Source organism: Brassica napus, chromosome C3 (genome assembly GCF_020379485.1).
Source record: "Brassica napus cultivar Da-Ae chromosome C3, Da-Ae, whole genome shotgun sequence".
Taxonomy (NCBI): Eukaryota; Viridiplantae; Streptophyta; class Magnoliopsida; order Brassicales; family Brassicaceae; genus Brassica; species Brassica napus.
The window spans coordinates 70,851,812-70,876,245 of record NC_063446.1 but is presented as its reverse complement, the minus strand read 5'-3'; the positions used below and the strand labels follow the sequence as shown (position 1 = coordinate 70,876,245).

Below are 24,434 nucleotides of genomic sequence, written 5' to 3'. Positions count from 1 at the left end.
ATCAATTTCGGTACTACTTTTTCGGATCGGATTCGGTTCGGTTCTTCGGATCCGGGTTTTTTGTCGAGTCCTACTTATATATCAAGTTTTATAATAGAAATTTGCTCTAATTATTCTAATTATTTTTTATTTATAATCCCGCCGTAGTTTTCAATATATGTTTGTTAACACGAAAAATTGGGATTTGTAAATTTTACATCTGAGAAAATGTTTTTCTCCCACAAAATATATACGGTGTAAATGAAACGTAAGAAAATTGAAATCTAGTTAATTTCTTTTTTTTTTTTGTAATTTGATATTATACGCAAAATTTAAGATAATTTTCACGGAGGTTTTAAAAAAAAAAACCCTAGACTATATTTGCGAAGTGATTTTGCCACATGTCATTTATACACTCAATTTCACCAAACAAATATGACATGGCTACTGAAATTGATGACATGTCTTATAGCTTAATATGACATGGACAATTGCATTTAATGTTAATTTATATTTTTGGTTAACTTTTTAAAATATGGTAATAACTCATATATTACATTTAATGTCAATTTATATTTTTGAAATTTTTTTTAGAATAGAGGAATAACTCATAAATCATCATTAAAATAAATATATTCAAATACGACATTTTAAATTTTGAAATATAATTTAATTATATATTTTTAAATTATACAATTTTATTACTAAAATTTTCAAAAATGTATACAACTTTTTAGAAAATTATAAAAATTTAATCGTAAATTTTTTTTTAATATATTTACAAATTTTATAAATATTGTTTAATTTTAATTTTTGGTAATTATGCAACTTTTACAAATTTATTTAATATATTTAATTAAAATAAATAGATAGAAAAATCTATCTAAGATTATTATTTTAAATATATACATGCATATTCTTAAATATAATTTTTATGTTTAATTAAATCAAATTTATATTAAAATATTGATACGAAAAACAAAATTTAAAATATTAATAAAATTTTATTTTAAAATATAATTTATATTTATCTATTAAAAAATATTTTAAATTTTTTTAGTGCATACTGTGCAGGAAGACAGCTACTGAATAAATAAAAAGCAAATAACAACCAAACAATTGAATGAGGTTACCCCTCGAGATCTCTCACTAGACCTCAAACCCTAATCCGACGACCTCTCCGTCGCCGCTTGATCCTCATCGCCGGTAATATTCTCTCTCCGGTCTTCTCTTCTCTTTTTTTCTCATCTTCGTTAGTCCTTCTCTCGTTACCTTGCCTCGTGTTTAGTTATTCCGGATCCAAAATCGGTCTCTCTTCTTTTTGTTACGTTTCCGAGAGCTCAAGCGTTTAAAATTGTTATTCCTTGGATATGGCTCATCTTTGACTGCTATGTGTGAGGATTGGCTTCACGCGTTTATATCTTTGTTTCAGTATGTATGATTGTGATAGAACAAATACTTGTGATGCGTTTAAGCATGAAGAATTGAGAATAAACTATTTGGTTTATCATCTAACACATTCGTGATGAACACATTCTTATATCGTGATTAATAAACTATTTGATGGAATTGGATTAAGAAGATGGCTGTGTCTGTTAATATACTATTTGGTTTATCATATGGTAAACTATTTGGTTTATCATTTACAGATTCGTGACGGCGTCGTTGTTGGATTAAGATGGCTGGATATTCAACTAAAGGAGCTCCTACGAATGGATCAGTCTACGTTTCCAATCTACCACCAGGCACTGACGAGAATATGTTGGCTGAGTATTTTGGGACCATTGGGTTACTAAAGGTATGGTATTAGCCAGGTACTAATGGTTTTTGTTCAATTACTGTTTGACGTTATTGAATTCTCTTAATCCATAAGATGTCTAACTTCTTACCGTTTTTGGTTTTATCTAGAGAGACAAACGAACTGGTACTCCCAAGGTGTGGCTGTACCGAGACAAAGAGACTGATGAGCCGAAAGGAGATGCTACTGTTACCTACGAGGACCCGCACGCTGCTTTGGCTGCTGTCGAATGGTTCAATAACAAAGATTTTCATGGAAGCACCATTGGAGTTTTTATGGCGGAGTCGAAGAACAGCAAAAGTGGAGGAGATCATCCGAGCGAGTCTTTTGGATTCGATGGGGGTGCTGCTAACAAGGAAATAGATGGAGGTGCTGGAAGGGGGAGAGGTCAGGGTGATTCTTCCGCCAAGCCATGGCAGCAGGACGGTGACTGGATGTGCCCAAATACAAGGTCTGTGATATCGGTGAGGAGCTTCATCTATCCACTGTTTTTTTGCAGTTTTATATTTCAGAGTTTTTAGCTGTATAGTGTTCTTCTATTGGCAGTTGCACAAATGTGAATTTTGCGTTCCGTGGGGTTTGTAACCGTTGCGGAACTGCCAGACCAGCTGGTGCATCTGGTGGCGGCATGGGTGGTGGTGGTCGTGGAAGGGGCCGAGGTGGAGGTTCTGATGGTGGGCCACCGGGGAAGGGTGCTTCTACTGGTCTTTTTGGTCCAAATGATTGGTCTTGTCCAATGTAAGTAATCTGTTTAGGTCTGAAATAATAGTTGGTTCACTTTCACATGATAATGAGCGTTTAATACTTGTTAAAAATGTGTTGCAATAGAAAGTTTACATTCTGATGAACGTATGGAAAGGTGTGTAGCTTGTATGTGGATGCCTTTGATTAAACCTTCACTTAGAAATGATGTGGCACTGAAACTGGCCCTAAGAATGTGTGAATGCACCATGTTCCTCATCTTTTAAATGTTGATTCTGATTTCGTTGATTGCCTTCAGAGAGTTGTCAAACTGAAAAAGTGGGTTGTAGACTCGTAGTTTTGATCCAGCATCCTGAGTTTTTCTTAGATTCTTTTAAGAAAGTTATTTTCTTGCAGTTCATTTTCCGCGCCAGATATACAAATTAGCATTGTACGTTTAATGGAATCTTATGCTTTTTTCCACTAGTTTAAGTAAGAGGCTGCTCTCATTTGGTATATATGCTCTGGTTCCGGTTTCTAGTGTTCATTTGATTTGTAATCCATTTGTTGTAATATTGTAATTATCAGGTGCGGCAATGTCAACTGGGCTAAGCGTTTAAAATGTAATGTCTGCAACACCAATAAACCTGGTCAGAATGAAGGTGGTGTCAGGTATGACTCAGTGTCAATGATAAGCTTGCTTTTTTTTTTTGTTGTTTCTTTGCAATGTGGAGCTGAGGATTGATATTATAATTGTTTTCGCGGTGAATTTAGGATACATTTATAGATTTTCTGTTCTATACTTAGTAGTTTTGCTGTCACTTTGTCAGCAGGGAATTTTTATTCTTCTTTAGAGATGGCCTAATAGACAATTGTAAAATAGAACACAATATTCTCTTCTGCAATTTGACGGAGTGCTTCCTTTGTTCCTTTGACTGCCTCACTTGAAATGTTTTATCGTGGCCAAATTATAGTTACAACTTGATGGCCCTGTTGTTCTCTTGAAAGACCTGCGCTTATTCATTTTATTTTTCTATATAGGGGAGGTCGTGGTGGTGGTTACAAGGAATTGGATGAACAAGAATTAGAGGAAACAAAGAGACGCAGGCGTGAGGCGGAACAAGTAAAATATTCTTTCGCTGAAGCGTTCTCTGTGTTTGTGTTTTCCTTGTTGCAGTTCAGTTGAGTTCTCAGGTTCTTTTTTTTTTGTGCATACCGTTTTAACTTTATGTCAAAAAAAATCTCAGGATGATGGTGAAATGTATGATGAGTTTGGGAATCTAAAGAAGAAGTACCGTGTTAAAACACACCAAGCTGACGCCAGACCTGCTGTTGCTGCTGGTCGTGCTGGGTGGGATGTCGAGGGACTAGGTAATTTCTGTTTTAACTTCCTCAGAGAACTCCTCTAGTGTAATGATACAAAGTGTTTATTCGGTGCGTATATATTATGTGCAGGTGTTGATAGAGATGGAAGAGAGAGAAGCAGAGACAGGCAAAGAGACCGTGGCGACAAGCATAGAGATCATCATCACTACGATAAGCATAGACGCAGGAGCAGAAGCAGAAGCCGAGAGAGGGAAAGAGGCAAGGAGCGAGACTATGACCGTGACCGGGACAGAGACTATGGTCGTGGAAGCAGGTACCGTAACTGAGAGATTGCTCAATTAGGGTTTTATTATTAGTCTCTTCATCTTTTCTAATGTTTTATCGACTTTATTTCTACAATGATGGGTAACATTCCATTTCTCGGGCCTTTTCTTTTAATGGTGTGAAGTTTAAAGTCTTTTATTACTTCAGTGGTCTGATTATGTTCAGAGATATTATCCCATGTCTTCTTGTCTTTTGTATTAATTTTAGTTGTCCGTTTGGTTTTTACTTTGTTGTGTGATTCCTCTTGTTCATTGCCAATCATTTTCAGCGCTGTAATGAAACGAACTAAAAGGATAGAACATGAAGATATTTGTGGATAATAATTTCTCAGAAATCTAAAATAGGATAAGAAAAAATTGGGCGCTTTTATGAAAGTCAGACATTTCCAACGCCGAAAATGTTAATAATTAAAGATGTGGGTTTCACTGTCACTATTTGCACAGTAATTTTTCTTCTATAAATACGGAGTTTTTGATCATTTGTAAAAACACGATTACACCATCCCTTCTCCTTTAATAACACATTCTCTCTTCTTATCAGTCTTATTTTCTTCGTACGGGTATAAAATTTTGCCCTTATTTAAATTCCTGCGATATAATAAAATTTCAGTTCTTTTATAACACGTTATCAGCACGATCACTCTGCGATTCGGTAAAATTTATTTGTATCATTTATACCCTGTTATAATGGTTGGTATACCGCCTCTACTATCATTTACTAGTAATTTAATTTATTTATTGGTCGGTAGAGCCGCCTCATATTCTGTTTATTATTTATTGGTCGGCCGAGCCGCCTCATATTCTGTTTATTATTTATTGGTCGGCTGAGCCGCCTTATATTATGTTTATTATTAATTGGTCAGCCGAACCGCCGTATAATTATTTATTACTCTGCATTGATCGGCTGAGCCGTCGCATGATTTGTTGTCATAACATAAATATTTTATTGTCATATTTTTTTTACTTTTATGAAATTTTATAGATTTGATTGACCGTTTAATACGATATTTTCAGACTAATTTTTGGTGCACTCGATTTAACCCCAACGGTCACAAAGAATTTTTTTTCAAAAATTTCCCCTTTCTCCAATGGTTATGAACAGTGTTTTTCACCTATAAATACAACTCATTTTCACTTCATTTCATCATCCAAAACATTTCATCTTCTCTCAAAAAATTTCAAATCGCTCTCCTCCGATTTTCCATTTCAAGAAAGATGATTCGCGCACTTTTGTTTTTATGTGCCATTTTTATTTGTGTTTCTATTTATGGTTTATTCGTTGGAGAATTTACTCCGAGTGAATTTAAGATGAATATCGGTTTAATTTTCTTTACATCGCTTCTCCTTGTAATTGCTTGTATGATTAATGTAAACAGTTTTTAAATTATGAAGTTCTAATAAAATTATTATTTTGTGTTTTAGAAATACAAATGGCAAACATCGAGAAACTCCAGTTCCCGGCTCTGAAAGTAACCGGCGAAAATTATGTCAGATGGGTCACAAATGTGAAACCTTATCTTGTAATAAAAAAGATAACCGAAGCGATAGAAGTCGGTAACAAATCGCCACCCGAGCATATAGCCGAAGCGATTATCTTCCTGAAGAAGCATTTAGATGAGAATCTAACTCACGACTATGGAGACGTTGAGGACCCAGCCGTACTATGGCAAGCCTTGAAAGATAGGTTCGATAATCAAAAGGAAATCAATCTCCCTCACGCTCTTGAAGAGTGGAAAACCCTGAGGTTTCAGGATTTCCAAAGGGTTAGAGATTACAATTCCACTATCTTGAGGATAGTTGCACAATTAAAATATTGTGGTAACCCTGTCACCGAAGCAGAAATGCTTGACAAGACATATAATACTTTCCACAAAGAACACAACGTCTTATCCCGAATTTACAGAAAATGTGGGTACACCAAATTTTCTGAATTGATGGTAACACTCATGTTGGCTGAAAAGAACGATGAGTTACTAATCAAAAACCATAATTCCCGACCTACGGGAGCCAAGGCATTTCCCGAAGTGAATGCTACGGCGGTAGAATATTCGGGAAGGAGAAACCAGACCAACCGAGGTCGTGGTCGGCGTTTCAACAACAAACGTGGAAAGCCTTACTATCCTAAAAGTATTAGATCTAACAAATGGGTTAGATCTGAACAACCTCCTAAAGGCAAAGAAACCGAAGAGGATACCACAAAGAAAAGTGAGACTGTATGTTACAGATGTGGATGTAAGGGACATTGGTCCCGTACCTGTCGTACTCCCCCACATTTGTGCAAGTTATATCAAGAGTCCATAAAAGGAAAGGCTAAAGAGGTGAACCTCACAGAAAATGTTGAAGGGACTTCATACCTTGAATCCTCCGACTTCGCTAATGAGCTGGACTAGATTACTCCTGAAGAGAATCGAAATGCCTATGATAAGAGTATTGAATAGTTTTCAGTATTACCATGTATAATTATTACATTTCTTGTTTTAAACAAATAATGATGTTTTAACATCACCTTAATGTATAATTATTGTGTTTTTCCTTATATGAATGAATTTTATGTTTCCTTTTATATTTATGACAATTTCAGAAATGGATCAGAATGGTAATGAAGCAAAATCCAAGAAACGGATTCGTGAAATATGCATACCAGATAGTGGAACAACGCACACTATTCTGAGACAAAAGAGATATTTCTCTGATATAAAACCAACAAGAATTGTCGTCAATACAATATCAGGTCCTGCAGACGTGATTGAAGGAACTGGTAAAGCAAACTTTACTTTACCGAATGGAACAAAATTTTCCATAAATAATGCTCTATATTCTCCAAGTTCTAAAAGGAATTTGTTGAGTTTTAAAGACATATATCTTCACGGATATGATACTCAGTCTGCAACTGAGGATGGAAAGAAATACATGTATGTAACTTCTGAGAAATGTGGCAGAAAACACATATTGGAAAAGTTTCCAGAGCTTCCTTCGGGGTTACATCATACTTATATCGATGAGATCGAATCAAATCTTGTAGTAGAACGGAACCCAGAAGAGTTCACGTTATGGCATGATCGCCTTGGCCACCCAGGAACTACAATGATGCGTAAAATCATAGAAAGTTCACATGGTCATCCACTGAAAATCCAGGAGATTTCTCAAGGGAATAAAATGACATGTGTTGCATGTTCTCTAGGAAAATTGATCGTAAGGCCATCGCCAACCAAAATCGATAAAGAATCACCAAAGTTCCTTGAAAGAATTCAAGGCGATATATGTGGACCTATACACCCACCTTGTGGACCATTCCACTATTTTATGGTATTAATTGACGCATCCAGTAGATGGTCACACGTTTGTCTATTATCATCTCGAAATGTGGCATTTGCGAGATTTCTAACTCAGATAATCAAACTGCGAGCACAGTTTCCTGATTATACTATTAAAAGAGTTAGACTAGACAACGCTGGTGAATTCACATCCCAAGCATTCAATGACTATTGTATGGTAATGGGAATTGAAGTTGAACATTCGGTTGCTCATGTTCATACGCAAAATGGTTTGGCTGAATCTTTAATTAAGCGTCTGCAATTGATTGCAAGACCATTGATCATGAGATCAAAACTTCCAACCTCTGTATGGGGACATGCCATTTTGCATGCAGAAGCACTCATTCGGATCAGACCGAGTGCATACCATAAGTATTCCCCACTACAGTTAGCGTTTGGTCGAGAACCAAACATTTCCCACTTTAGAATCTTTGGTTGTGCGGTATATGTGCCTGTAGCACCACCACAACGTACAAAGATGGGACCACAAAGAAGATTGGGAATATATGTTGGTTTTGATTCCCCATCAATTATAAGATACCTAGAACCACAGACTGGTGACGTCTTTACAGCACGTTTTGCTGATTGTCATTTTGACGAAAATGTATTCCCAGTTCTAGGGGGAGAAAACAAAAATGTTGGAAGTGATATAAAATGGAGTGTACCATCATTGTTATATCTTGATCCTCCTACTAAAGAGTCAGAACTAGAAGTTCGACGAATTATGCATTTACAGAGTATAGCTAACCAGCTACCTGATGCATTTGTAGATACCAAGACGGTAACTAAATCTCATATACCAGCTGCAAATGCTCCTGCTCGTATCAAAATGCCAAATGAACAAGAAAAGGAGGATGACACACGAGAGCCAAAAACACGCCTGAAGCGTGGTAGACCTGTTGGTTCTAAGGATAAGAATCCTAGGAAACAGAAGAAAGCTGAAATATATGATGCACCCAAAATAGCAGAAAATATTTTGGAAGAAATAAATGATAAGGATTCTGATGAATCAGAGCATCATGAATCAGAGCATCATGAATCGAAAGATAATCATGAGATTTCTATTAATTACATCCATAATAAAAGGATATGGAATAGAAATAAACAAAATGACCTTGATGATGCTTTCTCATATATTGTGTCAAGTGAAATAAATGAAGAAATCGATGATCCAGAACCAAAATCTGTCTATGAATGTCAAAAGAGACATGATTGGGAACAATGGAAAAATGCAATACAAGCTGAACTTGATTCGCTTAATAAACGAAAAGTATTTGGATCTATTGTGCTCACACCTGCAGATGTGAGACCAGTTGGGTACAAATGGGTTTTCGTTCGAAAGCGAAATGAGAAAAATGAGATTACGAGATACAAAGCTCGTCTAGTGGCTCAAGGTTTTTCTCAAAGACCTGGAATCGATTATGAAGAAACGTATTCTCCAGTTATGGATGCCATTACATTTAGATTCTTGATGAGTCTAGCAGCTGATAAAAATCTAGAGATGCGTCTCATGGATGTTGTTACAGCTTATCTATATGGATCATTAGATACTGATATCTACATGAAAGTTCCTGATGGATTTAAAATGCCAGAAGCATTAAGTTCCAAACCTAAAGATGTATGTGCAATAAAATTGCAAAGATCATTATATGGGTTAAAGCAATCTGGACGTATGTGGTATAATCGTCTCAGTGATCATTTAACAAAAGAAGGATATGTGAATGATCCTATATGCCCATGTGTTTTCATCAAGAAAACAATATCCGGATTTGTAATAATCGCGGTATATGTTGATGATCTTAACATCATCGGAACTCAAAAGGAAATACAAAAGGCATCAGACTATCTCAAAGGAGAATTTGAGATGAAAGATCTTGGACAGACACAGTATTGTCTTGGCCTACAAATAGAACATTCACAAAATGGTATATTTGTGCATCAATCCACATACACTAAAAGAGTGTTGAAACGATTTAACATGGATAAATCAACTCCTCTTAGCACCCCGATGGTCGTTAGGTCACTTAATATTGAAAGTGATCCATTTAGACCACCTGAGGAGAAAGAAGAGATACTTGGTCCAGAAGTACCATATCTAAGTGCAATTGGAGCGCTGATGTACCTTGCAAATTGTACACGGCCTGATATATCATTTGCTGTGAATCTTTTGGCAAGATTCAGCTCATCTCCAACTCGAAGACATTGGAATGGGATTAAACATGTTTTTCGTTACCTCCAAGGGACCATTGATTTGGGCTTATTTTATCCTAAAAGTTCAAAAGGTCAAATGGTTGGTTTTGCAGATGCAGGATATCTTTCAGATCCACACAAAGCCCGATCGCAAACAGGATACGTTTTTACGATCGGAGGCACTGCTATATCTTGGCGTTCCCAGAAACAAACGCTCGTGGCTACTTCTTCAAATCATGCTGAGATAATTGCACTCCATGAAGCAAGTAGAGAATGTGTATGGCTGAGATCAATGAGCCGACACATCTGTTCAAGCAGCGGGATTGGCGAAAATACGGAGCCAACTATTCTATATGAAGATAACGCGGCATGTGTTGCTCAAACGAAGGAAGGATATATCAAAAGCGATAGAACGAAGCATATTCATCCGAAGTTCTTCTCATACACTCAAGAGCTCGTGAAAAAGAAAGAGATTGAAGTAAGATATGTCCAATCATGCGACAATGCAGCTGACCTCTTCACAAAATCACTTCCGACTTCGATATTCAGAAAACATGTTCGTAACATTGGAATGCGTCATCAGAAGGATCTATGACTGCTCATTCGAGGGGGAGCTTACGTAGTTGTACTCTTTTTACCTTACTATGGTTTTTCCCATTGGGTTTTTCTAGAAAGGTTTTTAACGAGGCAACAAAGACGTTAAGCGAGAGCGGAGAGTGACACCGGTCCCCAAGGGGGAGTGTTATGAAAGTCAGACATTTCCAACGCCGAAAATGTTGAAATAATTAAAGATGTGGGTCTCACTGTCACTATTTGCACATTAATTTTTCTTCTATAAATACGGAGTTTTCGATCATTTGTAAAAACACGATTACACCATCCCTTCTCCTTTAATAACACATCCTCTCTTCTTATCAGTGTTATCTTCTTCGTACGGGTATAAAATTTTGCCCTTATTTAAATTCCTGCGATATAATAAAATTTCAGTTCTTTTATAACAGGCGCTTGGTATTTTGCGGGGACGGGAAGGTTTACGTTGGTATCATGTCGCTGTCAAATACATGGTCGCATTTGGAAATAATACGATGATAAAGCTCGTAGTGGTCTCGCACATAAACGAGGAAAAAACCATTTTTGTATAGACCCCACACATTCACATGTATTTTTAACAAGAACTTTTAAATACAAGATCATAAACATGACAATATCGTAATGGAGTTTTATGTGATCGGATGTAAATCTCTGTTTCAAAATTAAAGTAAAAAAAATATTACCAAAGTAGAAGGCGCTAAACAAAGTTATTTTTTTTTTGTCATCCAAAATTATATAATATATACGGAATGAAAGACACCAAAAACCTAAATTTGATATCAACTCTACAAATTACAATGGATTTGTTCAAAAAATATTAGTTAAGCGATTTAACTATAAACAGCTGAATTCACTAAAATAAATACCACTACATATATAAAAATTAAGCAGGGCAAATGGAGACGATTAACACAACGTCTAAAGAAAACTGTAGGTTACGGGCATAATTTCAACATGTAAACACGTAATCCTTGCTTTTGATTTTATAGCATGACGTTGAGTTCGTCGTCATATATCCTTAGATAATTCTTAGGTAGCTACGGCCGAGGTCGTAGGTGTCATGACCGTGGTGCTCGTAGCTCCTAGCTAAGCTCATTCCTAAATCATATAGTGGTATCGGGTGTGCGTATCGGATACCAACTAAGGCTGGTTCAAATATGGGTTAAACTCATTAATATTATACACATTCAATAAATGGGTATTTGAGCCATTGCTCCCAAGCAAATCAAGAAGCATGTGGCAGAGCTCGACCTAATTCATGTCGTGTGGCAGGCCTGCGTGTGTGATACTTTGATTCATTCGCTTCTCCACACAAAATATATAATGCATATTGACTCCAAACTCTTGTTTGATCTCCCACTGAAAGTCTTTTGCACATAGCTAGCCAGATAATGAAAGCAAGACTCCTTGACTGAACCAGACTACACGGTTCAACTCGACACGAGGCATTTTCAATCCTAGTTGGTCACATCTTAGATAGATAACTAGATATACTAATCTGAACTGAATTCTTTTTAGCTAAAACAATTATTTATGATACCGTCTACAAAATATAGGGTTTTGATCACATGAAGTTAAATACCATACCAAACTTCATCAGTTGAATCACTTTTAAGAAGTATGAGATACCTAATTTGTTTTTCTTCTAACAATTATCAGTTTTATTCGTGTATGAAAATAAACAAACAAATAAATAAATAAATAAATAAATATATATATATATAAATAAGCAAAAAAGAAGATATTGTTAACTTTAAATTTGAATTTTCTGTAAAATTTTGAACTTAACAACACAAACATTGTTCTTTACATAAAGAAAACTACAATATGTAGACAGTAGCTTAGTACCATGAAAATTTGTGCAATTGGATAAGAAAATACTAAATTATAGTAGTTTTTTTTTATAAAGTCAATCCTTCTCAAAGGAATAAGAATCGAAGTTCAACAACATTCTTTAAAAGAACAAACAATACAAACAACAAATAATCATTTTATTGGAATTTGAGATAATTTGAAAATTTATGTGGTTTTCTGTATATTTATATAAAATTATACTATAGTTTTTTTTTTGAAAATAAAAATTATACTATAGTTCAGCATAAGCTTTTGTTTAACTTCCGTCTAATTTATCTTTAATATATGTTATTTTATTTAAATAAATTGTATTATTACCATGAAAATTGTGCATCAGATAAGCAATTATTAAATTATATTAATTTCTTTTTAAAGTCAATCTTCTCAAAGAATCAAAGTTCAACAACATTCTTTTATAAAAAAACAAAACAAGACAAACAACTAAAACTTATTTCATGGGAATTTGAGATAATTTGAAAAATTTATGTGGTTTTCTATATATTTTGTATTAAAATTATACTATAGTTCAACACAAACTTTTGTCTTACATTCGTCTAGTTTTTCTTTAATATATTTTATTTATTATGTATTTGCATTGGTGTAAATAAAGACAAATAAAACACTATACATATCTCATTTCCATGTGGCCACTATAATTATTGCTCTATAAAATCCAAAAATACACACAAAATAAACAGCGGAAAGCTTGCAACAAGTCACAAGACTCATTAGGCTTTCATACTCTGATGCAAAAATCGTGAGAAATGTCTCTCTTCTACGATCTCCGAATCAATATCAATGGAGAATACACATTCTTCCTCAATCAGGTAAAACAAAAACCAAACCTTAAAGAACGAATCTTGATTATGCTCTGATCCTTATTTCTCTGCATGCTCTGTTTTAGGATGTGATCTCAAAGTACTCCGGGAGCGTGAGGAAGATGATAAAACAGAGCAAGAAGAAGAGAAACAAGAAGAATAAAGATCCAGAAGTCATCACTATCGAGATCGATGAGTTTCCAGGTGGACCAGATGGGTTTGAGCTGGTTTCAAGGTTCTGTTACAGCAACGGAGGAATCTCAATCGATGTCTCAAATGTCTCGACTCTGTACTGTTGCTCTGTTTTTCTAGGCATGACAGAGAAGCTCTGTTTCTCTAACCTTTTGACTCAGGCAGAGACTTTTCTTGAAGAAGTGTTCTATGGTTCTTGGAACGACATCGTTTTAAGCCTCAAGAACTGCGAGCAAGATCAAGTGTTCCTCCACGCGGATTCGTATGGTCTCGTCGATAAACTCATTTTCTCAGCTTTGACAAAAATCTCTCGGAGTTCAGAAGCCTTCTCTTCCTCTTCTCCGTCTTATTCTTCGCCTTCGTCGGCCAAGAACACGCCCGAATCAGACAAAAGGTTAACTTCTTGGACAGTTTCTTGCGGAAGAAGCAACGAGTGGTGGTTTGATGATATGTCAAGTCTCTCCCCGCTGATCATCTTGAAGCTAGTAAGGATCACTGGAGCTTACAAAACCAACGTAAAAAGCTTGGTCCTAACTAAGTTTCTTCTTCATTATCTCAAGACAAGACTCCCAACCAAATCAAACAAGACAGAGCTTACGAGGAACAAGCTTGAGTACTCTGAGTTAGCTGGTACAGCGGTTAGAGGAGTGGTTTCAGCTGGTAAAACAGCATTTTCTTGCAGGAAACTCTTCTGGGTTCTTCGGGTTTTATCCAGCTTTAGTCTAAGTAGAGAGTCAAAGACTGGTTTGGAAACCTTAATTGGAGAGATGTTGGATCAAGCAACACTTGATGATCTTCTGATACCTGCAGCTGGAGGAAGCAGAGAAAGTGGATTCTACAATGTTGATCTTGTGAAAAGATTGTTAAAAGTGTTTGTGAGGAACATAGAAGAAGAATCAAAGATGAAAGAATTTGGGAGATTGATTGATAAGTATTTGAGAGAGATATCTCCAGATCAGAATTTGAAAGTATCCAAGTTCCTTGGAGTTGCAGAGAGTTTGCCAGATTCAGCTAGAGATTGCTTTGATGGAGTTTACAGAGCCATTGACATCTATCTACTGGTCAGTTTTTTTTTATTTTCTTGAATTTTTCTTTTTATTTGACAAAGATTTTCATGAATCTCTTCACCAACTATGCAAACAAAAAATGTTTTTGATACAAAGTGAGACAAATAAAAGAGAAAATAAGTTTTTATTTTATTTTGTACTGGACATACAGAAGCTGACAAGTGACAGATAGATTTCAATACAATTTTCTATTGAATACATTTTGGTTTCTTATACTACTAATCAAGTGATCAAACACAGAGTGAAACTATTCTTTTAATCATCATAAAGATTTGAAATTTGTGATTATGTGTATACCATTTATACACGGAGAGTATATGTTATATTTAAGACTTGGAGTCATCTTCAGTGTCTTCACTGTCTTGTTGCTGCCGTGGGGTTCCTGTCAGATTACCTCACAACGATACAATTTCTTCTGTATTCTTCTCTGTCTTGTCCTTTTACCACTTTTAAAAATACTATTAGTAACACTATACTAAAAACTCAAAATTATAGTTCTTTTTGGGTATGGTACTATCATTTGCCATGTGAAACACTCTAGCAAGTATCCATATTCAAAAAAAAAAAATTTGGAGATATCCATTTTACTAAATTCCCAATACGAACTTTAAGGAACTAATGATATTTCAGTTTTATATTAGATATTTTTTTTCTAGAAAATTTCAATTTTTACATCAATTTTTTTAAAAAAATTTACAATCTATATTGCAAACTGATATCAGTGCCCTATATAGTAAGTCGATTCTAATTTTTGTTTTTTTTGTTGTTGTTGTACAGTCTCATTCGAATCTGACACCACAAGATCGAACAAAGATATGTCGATGCCTCAATTACAAGAAACTAACAAGGGAGACCTGCAAACAGCTTGCCAGAAACCCTAAGATCCCCCCAGACGTGGCCGTTCAAGCACTCAAGTCCAGTTGTGAAAATCAAGAACACAGGACTCAAGAGGTGAAACTTGTAAACAAGAGTACGTGTCGTAGTCGCAGACACTCACAAGACAAGAAGCATGTAATGTTGCACCTCAAAGGCTTTGAGATATCAGAGAAATTAGCTGAGGAGTTGAAGACTAAAGGAGGATATAACTGGAAGGTTATGGATAGTTTCAGAGAAGGGTTATGAGGTCAAATGGTAATCTCACTTGCGTCCCAGTGTTGTACATAGTTTTGTACAAATAATCAGTTCTGCGTTTTTCATATCAAAAGCTATGAATTTATGGACATTACCTTTCACTTGTCTACCAAGTAAATCAACAACCATACACGCAAATTGATCCCCATTTGGCTCCAAATTAAATTGAACCAAACCGAATCAAATCAAACCAAAATAAACCGAACCCGAACTGAGAATATTTGGTTTGGCTAAAATTCAATCGGTTTTGTTCAGTACACAAAAACTGATCAGTTCGTCAAATACCAACCAAACAAACTGAATCAATAAGCCGAAATTAAGGGAACTATGCCAAATTTTATCAGAATAATTTGTCTCCCACCGAATAAACCGAGATATGAAACGTTTTTGGTTGAATTCGGAACACAAAATATAACTCAAAACCAAACCGAATAGTCTAAATTTCAAACCAAACCAAAATCAATTTAGTGATATATTCTGAAAAACTTAAAAAACCGAATGCTCACTTGTACTTAAAATGTTTGTAATTTATATTTCTGATTCCTAACTTAACCGGGGAGGGGGTGGGGGGGGGGGGATTGGTTCTTGAAATAAATTTGTATATATTTTTTTGTTAAAAATACACCGACTCAAATTTGAGGGAGAAACTACAGTTTTGTAGATTTTAAGATTCAAATCCGAGGGAGAAACTCCGGTTTTGTAATATTAATTAAAATTTGTAGGTTAAATTTTAAAATCGATATATTTTATTTGGATTTGTAAATACTAAATAAATTTCTAAATCAATAAAAATACATAAACCAATAATATCTGTGATTGGTCTTAGTTGATGTGATCTCAGTTTACTACCGTTTGCGCATTTTTCATCAATTTCAAACGTAAATAACAATACTAGGAAGTAATGAAACAGTGTTGTAACATAATGAATTTACAGGGACGTACATCTAATTTTCTTAAGAATCACCACCAACTTTGGCGACAATAACTGAAGCATAGTGAGCAATGTTAGTCTCAGGCGAGTGTTTAAGCCTCGCGATGACAGGGAACAACTCCGATGACTTCACGAACTGTCTGCAAATCTGGTGGTTCGAACACATTTTAGCCAGCGAGAAGAGTGCTATCTTGAGCGGTGACTCACTTCCAGTCTCTTTCTTGCTCGGGTTCAGGGCAGTAGCCGAGCAATCCGCAACCAACTTCAGTAACGTCTGCATTACAAAATACGCGAAATTAGATACCAGTTTCTTGCCTGAGACACAATCTTGACAAGACGCAATATTAAACATCAGGCTTTTAGTTTGTGACCTGAGAAATCTATGTGAACAACTTATTATCCGAGGTATTGAGTGAAACCGTTTTAGAATTTCGTGATTGATTTGAGACGAGTGCAGATACTTAACCTGTAAAGCTCCTTTGGAGACTATATCTTCACAAAGCTTGTTGGAGTTACGGACAAGGTTGCTCAAAGCACCAGCAGCGTTCGCTTTTGTCTTGTCTTCTTCGGCTGAGGTCAAAACGTTTGCTAGCTGCGTTATAGATCGTCTTAGTTCTTCGTACAGCTTGTCACTATGGTAAGCAGCGTTCCCAATCTACAAACAAAAGGACCTCTTTCAAGATTGATCAAAATATTATATGAAATGTTTGTTAATTTGTGTGAGTTTTACAGCAAAGCAAGCGAATTTCTGTGTTCTTTTGTCAGGATCAGCGCATCGATCAATGAGGAGGCCGATGATTTGATGTTCCGCCTACAAAAATTTAACAAACATGCAGACAATGTAAGAAGGAACACTCTGTTCTAAAAACATAAGGCTCCTCAAAGTGTTGTTACTTACGAGAGAACTGTAGAAATATTCATTGTGTCTGCACATGTTGCCAAGAGCACTACACGCTTTTGCGCGTATATTTGGATCCGGATGAGTGAGGAACTCCTTCAAAGGCTGCAACACAGAAGCCTCACCGATGTATTTGTAGAAAGCCTACACGGTAGACGACAACACTGACAAGTTAGATAGCAGCGTGTGTACTTAACAATCCTATGTGTCTAAGCAAATTGAATGCAACATGTGTTTATTTCCGTTTCATGAATTTAGAAATCGTACCTTATCCATCCTCGATAGATCCGATATGATCATCAAAACGTCAAGTATGACTTCTCTTGGACTTGACTGGTTGAGTAGTTTTTTCATTCTGTTGGGATCCAACAGACCTTTGCTAACGAGCTCTACCGCAAGACGTGGTCGACCCACCATTTTGGCAAGAAAAGCAACTGGCCTTACTAGATCCTTTAAGTCCAAGTGTTCCAAGCAACGAAGAATTAAACTGGGTACTCCCACCTGAAAAGTTCAATCCAAAGAGATTTATTCAGTTCACATAATGGCTAGCACTAAGAACCAAACAGAATGCTGGGTGAAGAAGTGAAACCCAACTACTAGTCACAGCTAACATTGTTGAATGTTAAAAGAAATTACTAATTGATGCCTGTTGTCCATAGATATAATGATCTATTACGTGATTTCAGCTCGTAATCATGAGAAATGAGCTGTAGATTCTAATTAACAAACAAAATTGTATATAAAATCAAGGAAACAGAATCGAATAACTAACCTCCACGAGGACTTTTATGTATTTGTCCATATCCTCTTCAATAGCTTTTAGCAGATCTCTATCTTCGATGCACACTCTCACGCCAGGAGAGCCCACGTTGAGAATGAATCCACTATTCACAGAAGCAGTGGCAGATAACGGACCTGGTTGACTTTGCAGAGCAACAAAAGGAAATGCAAGCAGATCAATTATCACATTTATCGTCTCTCTGGCTCCATCTTTTCCTCCACCAGGACCTCCCCAGCTCTTTACTAGCTTGAGATGAGCATCAGACATTAAATAAGAAACCAGCTTCATGTTTTCAGTCTTCACTAGAACTTGACGGAAAGTTAATGTGCCGCCTGAAAGACAGTGGCATAGAGACGAAACAGCCCATATAACGCCCATAGGGGACAAGCCAGTCCTATTGGGAGTGTTCTTGATGTCATCTGGGGAAGCATTTGAAAGTCTTCCAGCTAGCAGATTCATAAGAAGCGATGGTGTACCACTTGCAATAAGCTGTTGTACAGTTAAAGGTCCTCCCCACTTCAATCTGGATTCTAATAAACCAATACATCCATCCAGAAGTCCATGCCATTTGGTGAGATTAGACTTGGCAGAAGGAGATATGACTTCACCTTCATTACTTGGCATAGGCCGTAGATGATAACACAGCTTAGTAGCTCGAGGAATCAGAGGCACTGCCATCTCAGAGACAGAAGATTCAGCAGAAGATCCTTTTTCAAGAGAGAGAATAGATGCAAGAGCAAGCATAGCTGATGCGGAGTGATTCTGAAGGGAAGCTTCGATTTTATCCTCTGAGGCAATATGATTGGCTATGGCAGAAAGACGATGTAGATGCTTCTTTGGAGAAGTTGTTAGCATCAACAGAGCAGAACTTCTCCCACTTAAGTTCAAACATTGGGCAACTGTTGCCAACAGAAGGCATGAATGGAACACCAGATTATTTAGTCTACCCTTGATGTTATTTGTTTCTCCGGTTTGTTGGTCTTTGATCGTTGATGCTGCATAAGATAGTATAGAAAATATTTCTGAAATAACAGTACCATCCTCTCCACCACTGACTGCGGTAGTGATAGGCAGTGAACTGGGAAGACCACAAAGCACGCTAGGCATAAGTCCATTGTGAAGGCAGCATCTTGACAAGAGCTGATGAATCACAGAAGGCGTTTCCAGTTAGTTTCAACAAGGGAAAAAGATACAAGCTACAAAATTTGTAAGTTTACAAAGCTAAATAAGGAGGGGAGCATCACATAATCACCTGGATTGCAGAAATCAATGGAGCCTCCACTCGTTGGTGGAGGCAATGGCTGACAGCTATTTGCAAATGTTTTGATCGGAGAAATGTTCTTGTCACTGTATCGACAAGTTTCTCAGATAACGGACCCCACTCACAATTCCTTTGGTCAAGCTGAGAAAGACGATGGCTTTGCAAGGCATCGAGAGGAAATATGTAGGCGTTGTCATTCTTGAACAATGTTTCTGAAGTATCTATGAGAATCCATATTGCTCTACAAGCTTCACAAGCTGCTGCTAACATGTGTGAAGAACCAGAAGCTAAACTCGACCCAGAAGAAGCCAAACAAAGACACAAATGATCAACTATGCGGGACATGTTAGCATGCTCCAAAATCTGTTGCGAAGTAGAATCAGGAGTTGAAGTCTTAAGATTTTCTGCAACTCGAGACAACATCGTTGTGATGCAAGAACATGCCTCGTATAAAATTCTACCCGTTCCCTCTTCTTCCCATCCGACAACCTACATACACATAAAGTAATGAATAAGTACAGGTGGTTTGATCTAAAAAAAACCTGTGCACCAAAAGAAAAGTCACCTGCACGAAGATTTCCACTAATTTGGTCCAGTGCCTGATGTAGGAACTATGTATGCTACTGCCTTCAATATGCCCTACCAAGTTTTTAGTGACTGAAAGACTCTGATTAAGAAACAAGCAAGCGTTACAAATCATCTCTGACTGATAAATAAAGTAGAAGATCTAATCAAACACAAGGAAGAAGTTTTCTCAAGAGAATTCACCTTTGGTATTATGTTGTTGAACTCGGATGATTTCATCCCAACAAGAGCGTCAGTAAAATCTAGCAGTGCAGATGTTATTTTATCAATCAGTCCAACCGAAACTATGGCGCGAGATGCAACCAAATTGGAAATGATTCTGAGGGACTGAACAGAGTAAGCAACATCTTTGTCCCTGCGCACCCATGAAGACAATGCGAGTATCATAAAAAGTGCCACAATTCACTGGAAGAGAGTAAAAGATAGACCAGAGGGTTGAAACCTTCTTTTACGTAGAATATCTATTTATTTTCCAGTTATTATATTATGGTAGGTTAAAGAAACAATACATTATACATACACCAAATTTTACCTTTTAGACTGTTGCTTGGATTTTGAACATCTTTCCAGTGACAGCAAAACAACATCCATTGCTTTATCATCTTCACATATAACTTTTGCACCTTTAGCAGTGCGGGATGTATTTTCGAGTTTGTCTAATGCTGCATCACCTGAAACGAGAAAAACAACACAGGCATGAACGATGTTGGTATATGCGTCCATTATGAAGAAGGACAAAAATTTTAGAAATTCCGGAAGAAGATTAAAGTCCTTTCACAGATATCATGATGTTTGTGGAGTTTCTGAAACTATCTATAGAACATGAGAGAGAACTGGGTTTATATTTGAAATGTACCGAACCTAAAGTAAAATCCTATAAAAAGAGAGAAGAAAAGATTAACAAATAAAATCTTCCACTACCTGCACTTTTGATATCCTCTTGGGTTGGGAATCCGAGGAAGGCCTCAGGTGATGGAGATATTACTTCGACAGCACTCTTCATATCTGACTGAACGTCACCTAGAGTTCCTGGAGCAGAGGCGTCTTTAACCGGGGTCGCAGAGTCACATTTATCTGTGTCACATTAACACTACAAAATTAATAAAGGATAAAAATAATTAAGAGATAGTCTAACCACAGACTGAAGTTAGACAAACCGTTTCTTTGTTGCCCTCCATTTCCTTGTCTCCAACTTGCCTTATGGTCCACTACTGCTGTATGCCTTTCCTGAATACGAGTTCTATTATCCCAACAATCTTTTCCAATTCACAAATTGTTTTAAAATATTTTGTACATAAGACACAAGCTGCAAACTGTAAGTCATAAGTAGAAGATTGTTACCCTGGCTTCCGCTTCCTCTAGTGATTCTTTAACAAAGGGGTGCTGGAGAAGAGCAGGCCAGGTTAATCGACTTTGGGGCACCTATTTTGCGTTGTAAAACATTTTAGCACTTTCCAAGATAAGTCTTACGAATATCAATACATGGTAAATATAGCTTGGAACAATAGAAACTTCACCTTGTTGAGCAATCCCTTCAAAAAGCTTTTGAAATTATGACTCATTTCATCAGGATATTTGACAGGGTCCTTAAAGATTCACTAAACTGTTAGCTCAAACCTTTAGCATATAGGATGAACAAGAATTTGCAATGATTTATATACCTTAACAATGTGACGGATGAGAGCGTACACAGAATTAGTGTAGAACGGAGGTTGACCAACATATAATTCATACCTAATGTATCATAAGAGATTATTTAGAACCATCCCAAGTGTGGTATTATGTACATAACACAAGAATGAAGCAAAAATGAAAAACTATGAAAGAAAATCTATCAAAATCATCACATATATATATGCAACGGAAGTAGGACAAGTAAAATGAGTTTAGCCACTTACAATATAACACCAAGAGACCACAGGTCAGCGGTATGATTGTATGGCTGTTCTCTCACAAGCTCTGGCGCCATGTACAGTGGAGTGCCTGAAGTAAGATTGGAAATTTAATAAGGCACGACATATTGAGTTATCTATTCATTTATGGGCTTAACGAAAATAAAAGATATTAACCTTTAATAGATCTCAAAACCACAGTGTTGGCAGACATAGCTCGAGCGAAACCAAAATCACATAGCTGAAAAGTCAATTAGAAAGTATGTACGAAAATTGATATAAAGGAAAAGAATATAACAAGCTGCAGTGACAGATGTATAATCAAAGCTGCGTTGAAAACTACTTTTGTTGCTACTTGTAATTAGCTAATTATATGAGATTCAAGGCTATCCGTTTCCTCTTCTTCTCATGTAAATTTACATGATAAACTTAGTTTTCTTCAACAAGCATTAGACTGAAAGTTCCAAGGGTCTTTCAAAGAATGGGAGACAACAAGTATGAAGAAGGATTGAGGTTTTGGTTTGCCACAAGAAATATAGGCACATAGAAATGTATAAAATCTTTTAGCAAAGTTTTGTTTTATGCTTTCAAAATATGATGCACTTGATGTAAACCAAAGGCTTTTGATTTGAATAAATTTAACATTCAATTCGAAAAAAAAAAGAAAGTTCCAAGGGTCATGTATCATTTTCAGGAGGTACCCATAAGTTGAGAACGTGAGTAGAAGAAACTTGTAAAAAAAACATGAGTAGAAGAATCGTAATGTAATTTTAAACCTATCATATTTTTCATCTTCAAGAAACAAAATATCAACAAATGATGTGTGTGCGAGGCATAGAAACCAGAAATTCAAGCATAATTCCTGGAAGCAGAAAAAGAAAGGTTATATATTACCTTAACCACTGACCCAGGACCAATAAGAATGTTTTGCGGCTTCATGTCACGGTGGATTATACGGTTCGAATGCAAGTAATGCAATGCTTTCACCTGGGTTTAGGAGTTTGGACATTGTCTTATTAAATCACAAAAGAAGGAGCTCAGATGTAGTAATAAGAGCCATGTTGGCAAAACGTGTTACCAGCTGCTTTGCGATGGCTTGAACTTGCTCCTCCGGAAGACACTTGTCATCTTCAAGAACCTCAAACAATTCACCCTGTGAAACATGTTCCATCATGATTAATTTATTTCATCTAGGTGTGACTGCAGGATTTCACAATTCAGTTCTTTTAGAATCTACAATCGACAGGGAGGAGAAAAGTACTTGGGCAAACTCAGTGACAACACAGAACTCTCGTGCGTTCTCAAAGGAGTCGAGCATCTCAATAATGTTCTCATGCTTGAGCTTCCTCAATATCTGAAAGCATACAGAACATATTAGGAGATACGATACCACATGAATGTGAATTAAAGAAGTTTCTAACCTCGATTTCTTGTCTTAGACTATGAATATCCTTGTCACTCTTCCCTTGTTTCATGATGAACTTCATCGCCACCGTCTGATCAATAGAACTCATCAAAGTAAGATTTGGAATCAATCAGTACAAGATTAAACGAACAAGATCAATTTACCTGGCCGGTATACTTTCGTCTTCCTTTGTAGACCCTCCCGAACGAGCCTTCACCAACGAGCTCTATCACATGATAATCCTCAACACCCATGATTCAGCACGACTGTGTTCAAATCTGCCGTATAAATCAACGAATCAGCTTCCTCAATACACCAATAATCGAGAGTCTATGTCTAGTTCAATCAAAAGCTTCGAAAGGATCTCTACTCTAGTTTGCGTCCCGATTTAGCGAATCGAGTAAGCTATAAGTGCAGATCCTAAACCTGATTGGCGAAAATATCTGAATAATCGGGGCAATCGAAGATTTTAAGCAAAGTAAAGACGGATAAGAACCGTGGCTCGCGAAGATGAGTAGAGTAGAGGAAGGCGTGACCGGCGGAGATGGAAGAAGTGGAGACGCCGCCGATGTGGAACGGCGGTGAAGCGAAGTAAACGAAGAAGAGAGATCCGTTGGATCGATGTTTGGAAAGAGAGAGAGAGAGAGAGTGCTTGGGATATTATTGGAAACTTTTGAAATTCAAAAAGAGGGAAGATATCTTCAAAAATACCTAAAACTCTAGAATATCTCAGACTATAAAACTGCAAATACAAACCCAAAAAGGTTTTAGTTAATATGGGCCAGGCCTTATTTGTTGAGAACCATAAAAGTGGAACTTTAGTTGAACTCCAGCTAGAGTTTTAGGTATTTTTCATTTCAGTATAACGTTTATGAATATGTAATTTATATTTTACTGTTATATATCACGTAACTCTATAATTTTATTGTTTAGACTTCTTATTCCACATTATTGATATATAGTGATTTGTTTTATATATTGTTATAGTTGTTAATTCTTACTAATAAGTTTTCGAGTTCGGTACAATAAATTTATAATCTAAAATAATCAAATAGAAAATCTCTTTCAATTTTTTTTTTCAATTTATACAGTTTGCTTATAATACATTAAAAAAAATATTTAGTTATACTATATAACTGATATTTATATAGGATCATTTATATGTTGCGTTTAAAAATATGGTTTAACATCTTTCATTTTAGCATTTTACAAGATTTTATAATTAAATGATTTTTTTTTTGTATAAACAATAAATATATATTATTTTAGTAAATTTAATCGATATATGATATTTTTGATATGGGAAATTGCCACATTCATAGTACTAATTTTCATAGTACTAATTTTCATGTTTACACTAACCACTTTTACACTCACTTTTAAAGGGTAAAAAACACTTATACCCCTAGGGTTAACT

The 24,434-nt window shown here is 36.2% G+C and overlaps 4 protein-coding genes across 8 annotated transcripts; 3 read left to right on the top strand and 1 right to left on the bottom strand.

Moving 5' to 3' along the window:
* The first annotated feature begins 1,040 nt into the window (after positions 1-1,040).
* LOC106416389 (transcription initiation factor TFIID subunit 15-like) lies at positions 1,041-4,333 on the top strand. Of its 3 annotated transcripts, XM_013857262.3 has the most exons (9): positions 1,041-1,185; positions 1,629-1,777; positions 1,888-2,228; positions 2,324-2,515; positions 3,047-3,130; positions 3,500-3,581; positions 3,706-3,829; positions 3,914-4,097; positions 4,184-4,333. In XM_013857262.3, exons 2-9 carry the CDS (start codon positions 1,658-1,660, stop codon positions 4,191-4,193), a joined length of 1,137 nt encoding a protein of 378 aa, XP_013712716.2. In that variant the 5' UTR covers positions 1,041-1,185; positions 1,629-1,657; the 3' UTR covers positions 4,194-4,333. The 3 variants fall into 3 exon arrangements, with proteins under 3 accessions (XP_013712716.2, XP_013712715.2, XP_022554131.2); XM_013857261.3 differs by having other exon boundaries at positions 3,914-4,333; XM_022698410.2 differs by having other exon boundaries at positions 1,166-1,185; positions 1,629-1,793; positions 3,914-4,333.
* A 1,204-nt stretch (positions 4,334-5,537) lies between these two features.
* On the top strand, positions 5,538-6,497 carry LOC125583503. The gene has a single exon (XM_048750519.1). The coding sequence runs from the start codon at positions 5,538-5,540 to the stop codon at positions 6,495-6,497; it is 960 nt and encodes a 319-aa protein (XP_048606476.1).
* A 6,174-nt stretch (positions 6,498-12,671) lies between these two features.
* Positions 12,672-15,367, top strand: LOC106418611 (BTB/POZ domain-containing protein At1g50280-like). Its single transcript, XM_048750518.1, has 3 exons — positions 12,672-12,883; positions 12,961-14,127; positions 14,911-15,367. The coding sequence occupies exons 1-3, from the start codon at positions 12,821-12,823 to the stop codon at positions 15,253-15,255; spliced, it is 1,575 nt and encodes a 524-aa protein (XP_048606475.1). The 5' UTR covers positions 12,672-12,820; the 3' UTR covers positions 15,256-15,367.
* Positions 15,368-16,029: 662 nt separating this feature from the next.
* On the bottom strand, positions 16,030-23,735 carry LOC106416382 (serine/threonine-protein kinase TIO-like). Of its 3 annotated transcripts, XM_013857254.3 has the most exons (24): positions 23,514-23,734; positions 23,388-23,443; positions 23,182-23,295; positions 23,034-23,108; positions 22,874-22,966; positions 22,691-22,765; positions 22,507-22,599; positions 21,790-21,853; positions 21,619-21,703; positions 21,382-21,454; positions 21,238-21,306; positions 21,062-21,142; positions 20,878-20,947; positions 20,642-20,794; positions 20,253-20,391; positions 19,904-20,075; positions 19,701-19,802; positions 19,127-19,624; positions 17,866-19,014; positions 17,361-17,594; positions 17,094-17,237; positions 16,926-17,006; positions 16,662-16,850; positions 16,030-16,469 (listed from the first exon to the last, which is right to left on the bottom strand). In XM_013857254.3, the coding sequence occupies exons 3-24, from the start codon at positions 23,269-23,271 to the stop codon at positions 16,218-16,220; spliced, it is 3,981 nt and encodes a 1,326-aa protein (XP_013712708.2). In that variant the 5' UTR covers positions 23,272-23,295; positions 23,388-23,443; positions 23,514-23,734; the 3' UTR covers positions 16,030-16,217. The 3 variants fall into 3 exon arrangements, with proteins under 3 accessions (XP_013712708.2, XP_013712707.2, XP_013712706.2); XM_013857253.3 differs by lacking the exon at positions 23,388-23,443 and having other exon boundaries at positions 23,514-23,735; XM_013857252.3 differs by lacking the exon at positions 23,388-23,443 and having other exon boundaries at positions 23,444-23,734.
* Between the last annotated feature and the right edge of the window lie 699 nt (positions 23,736-24,434).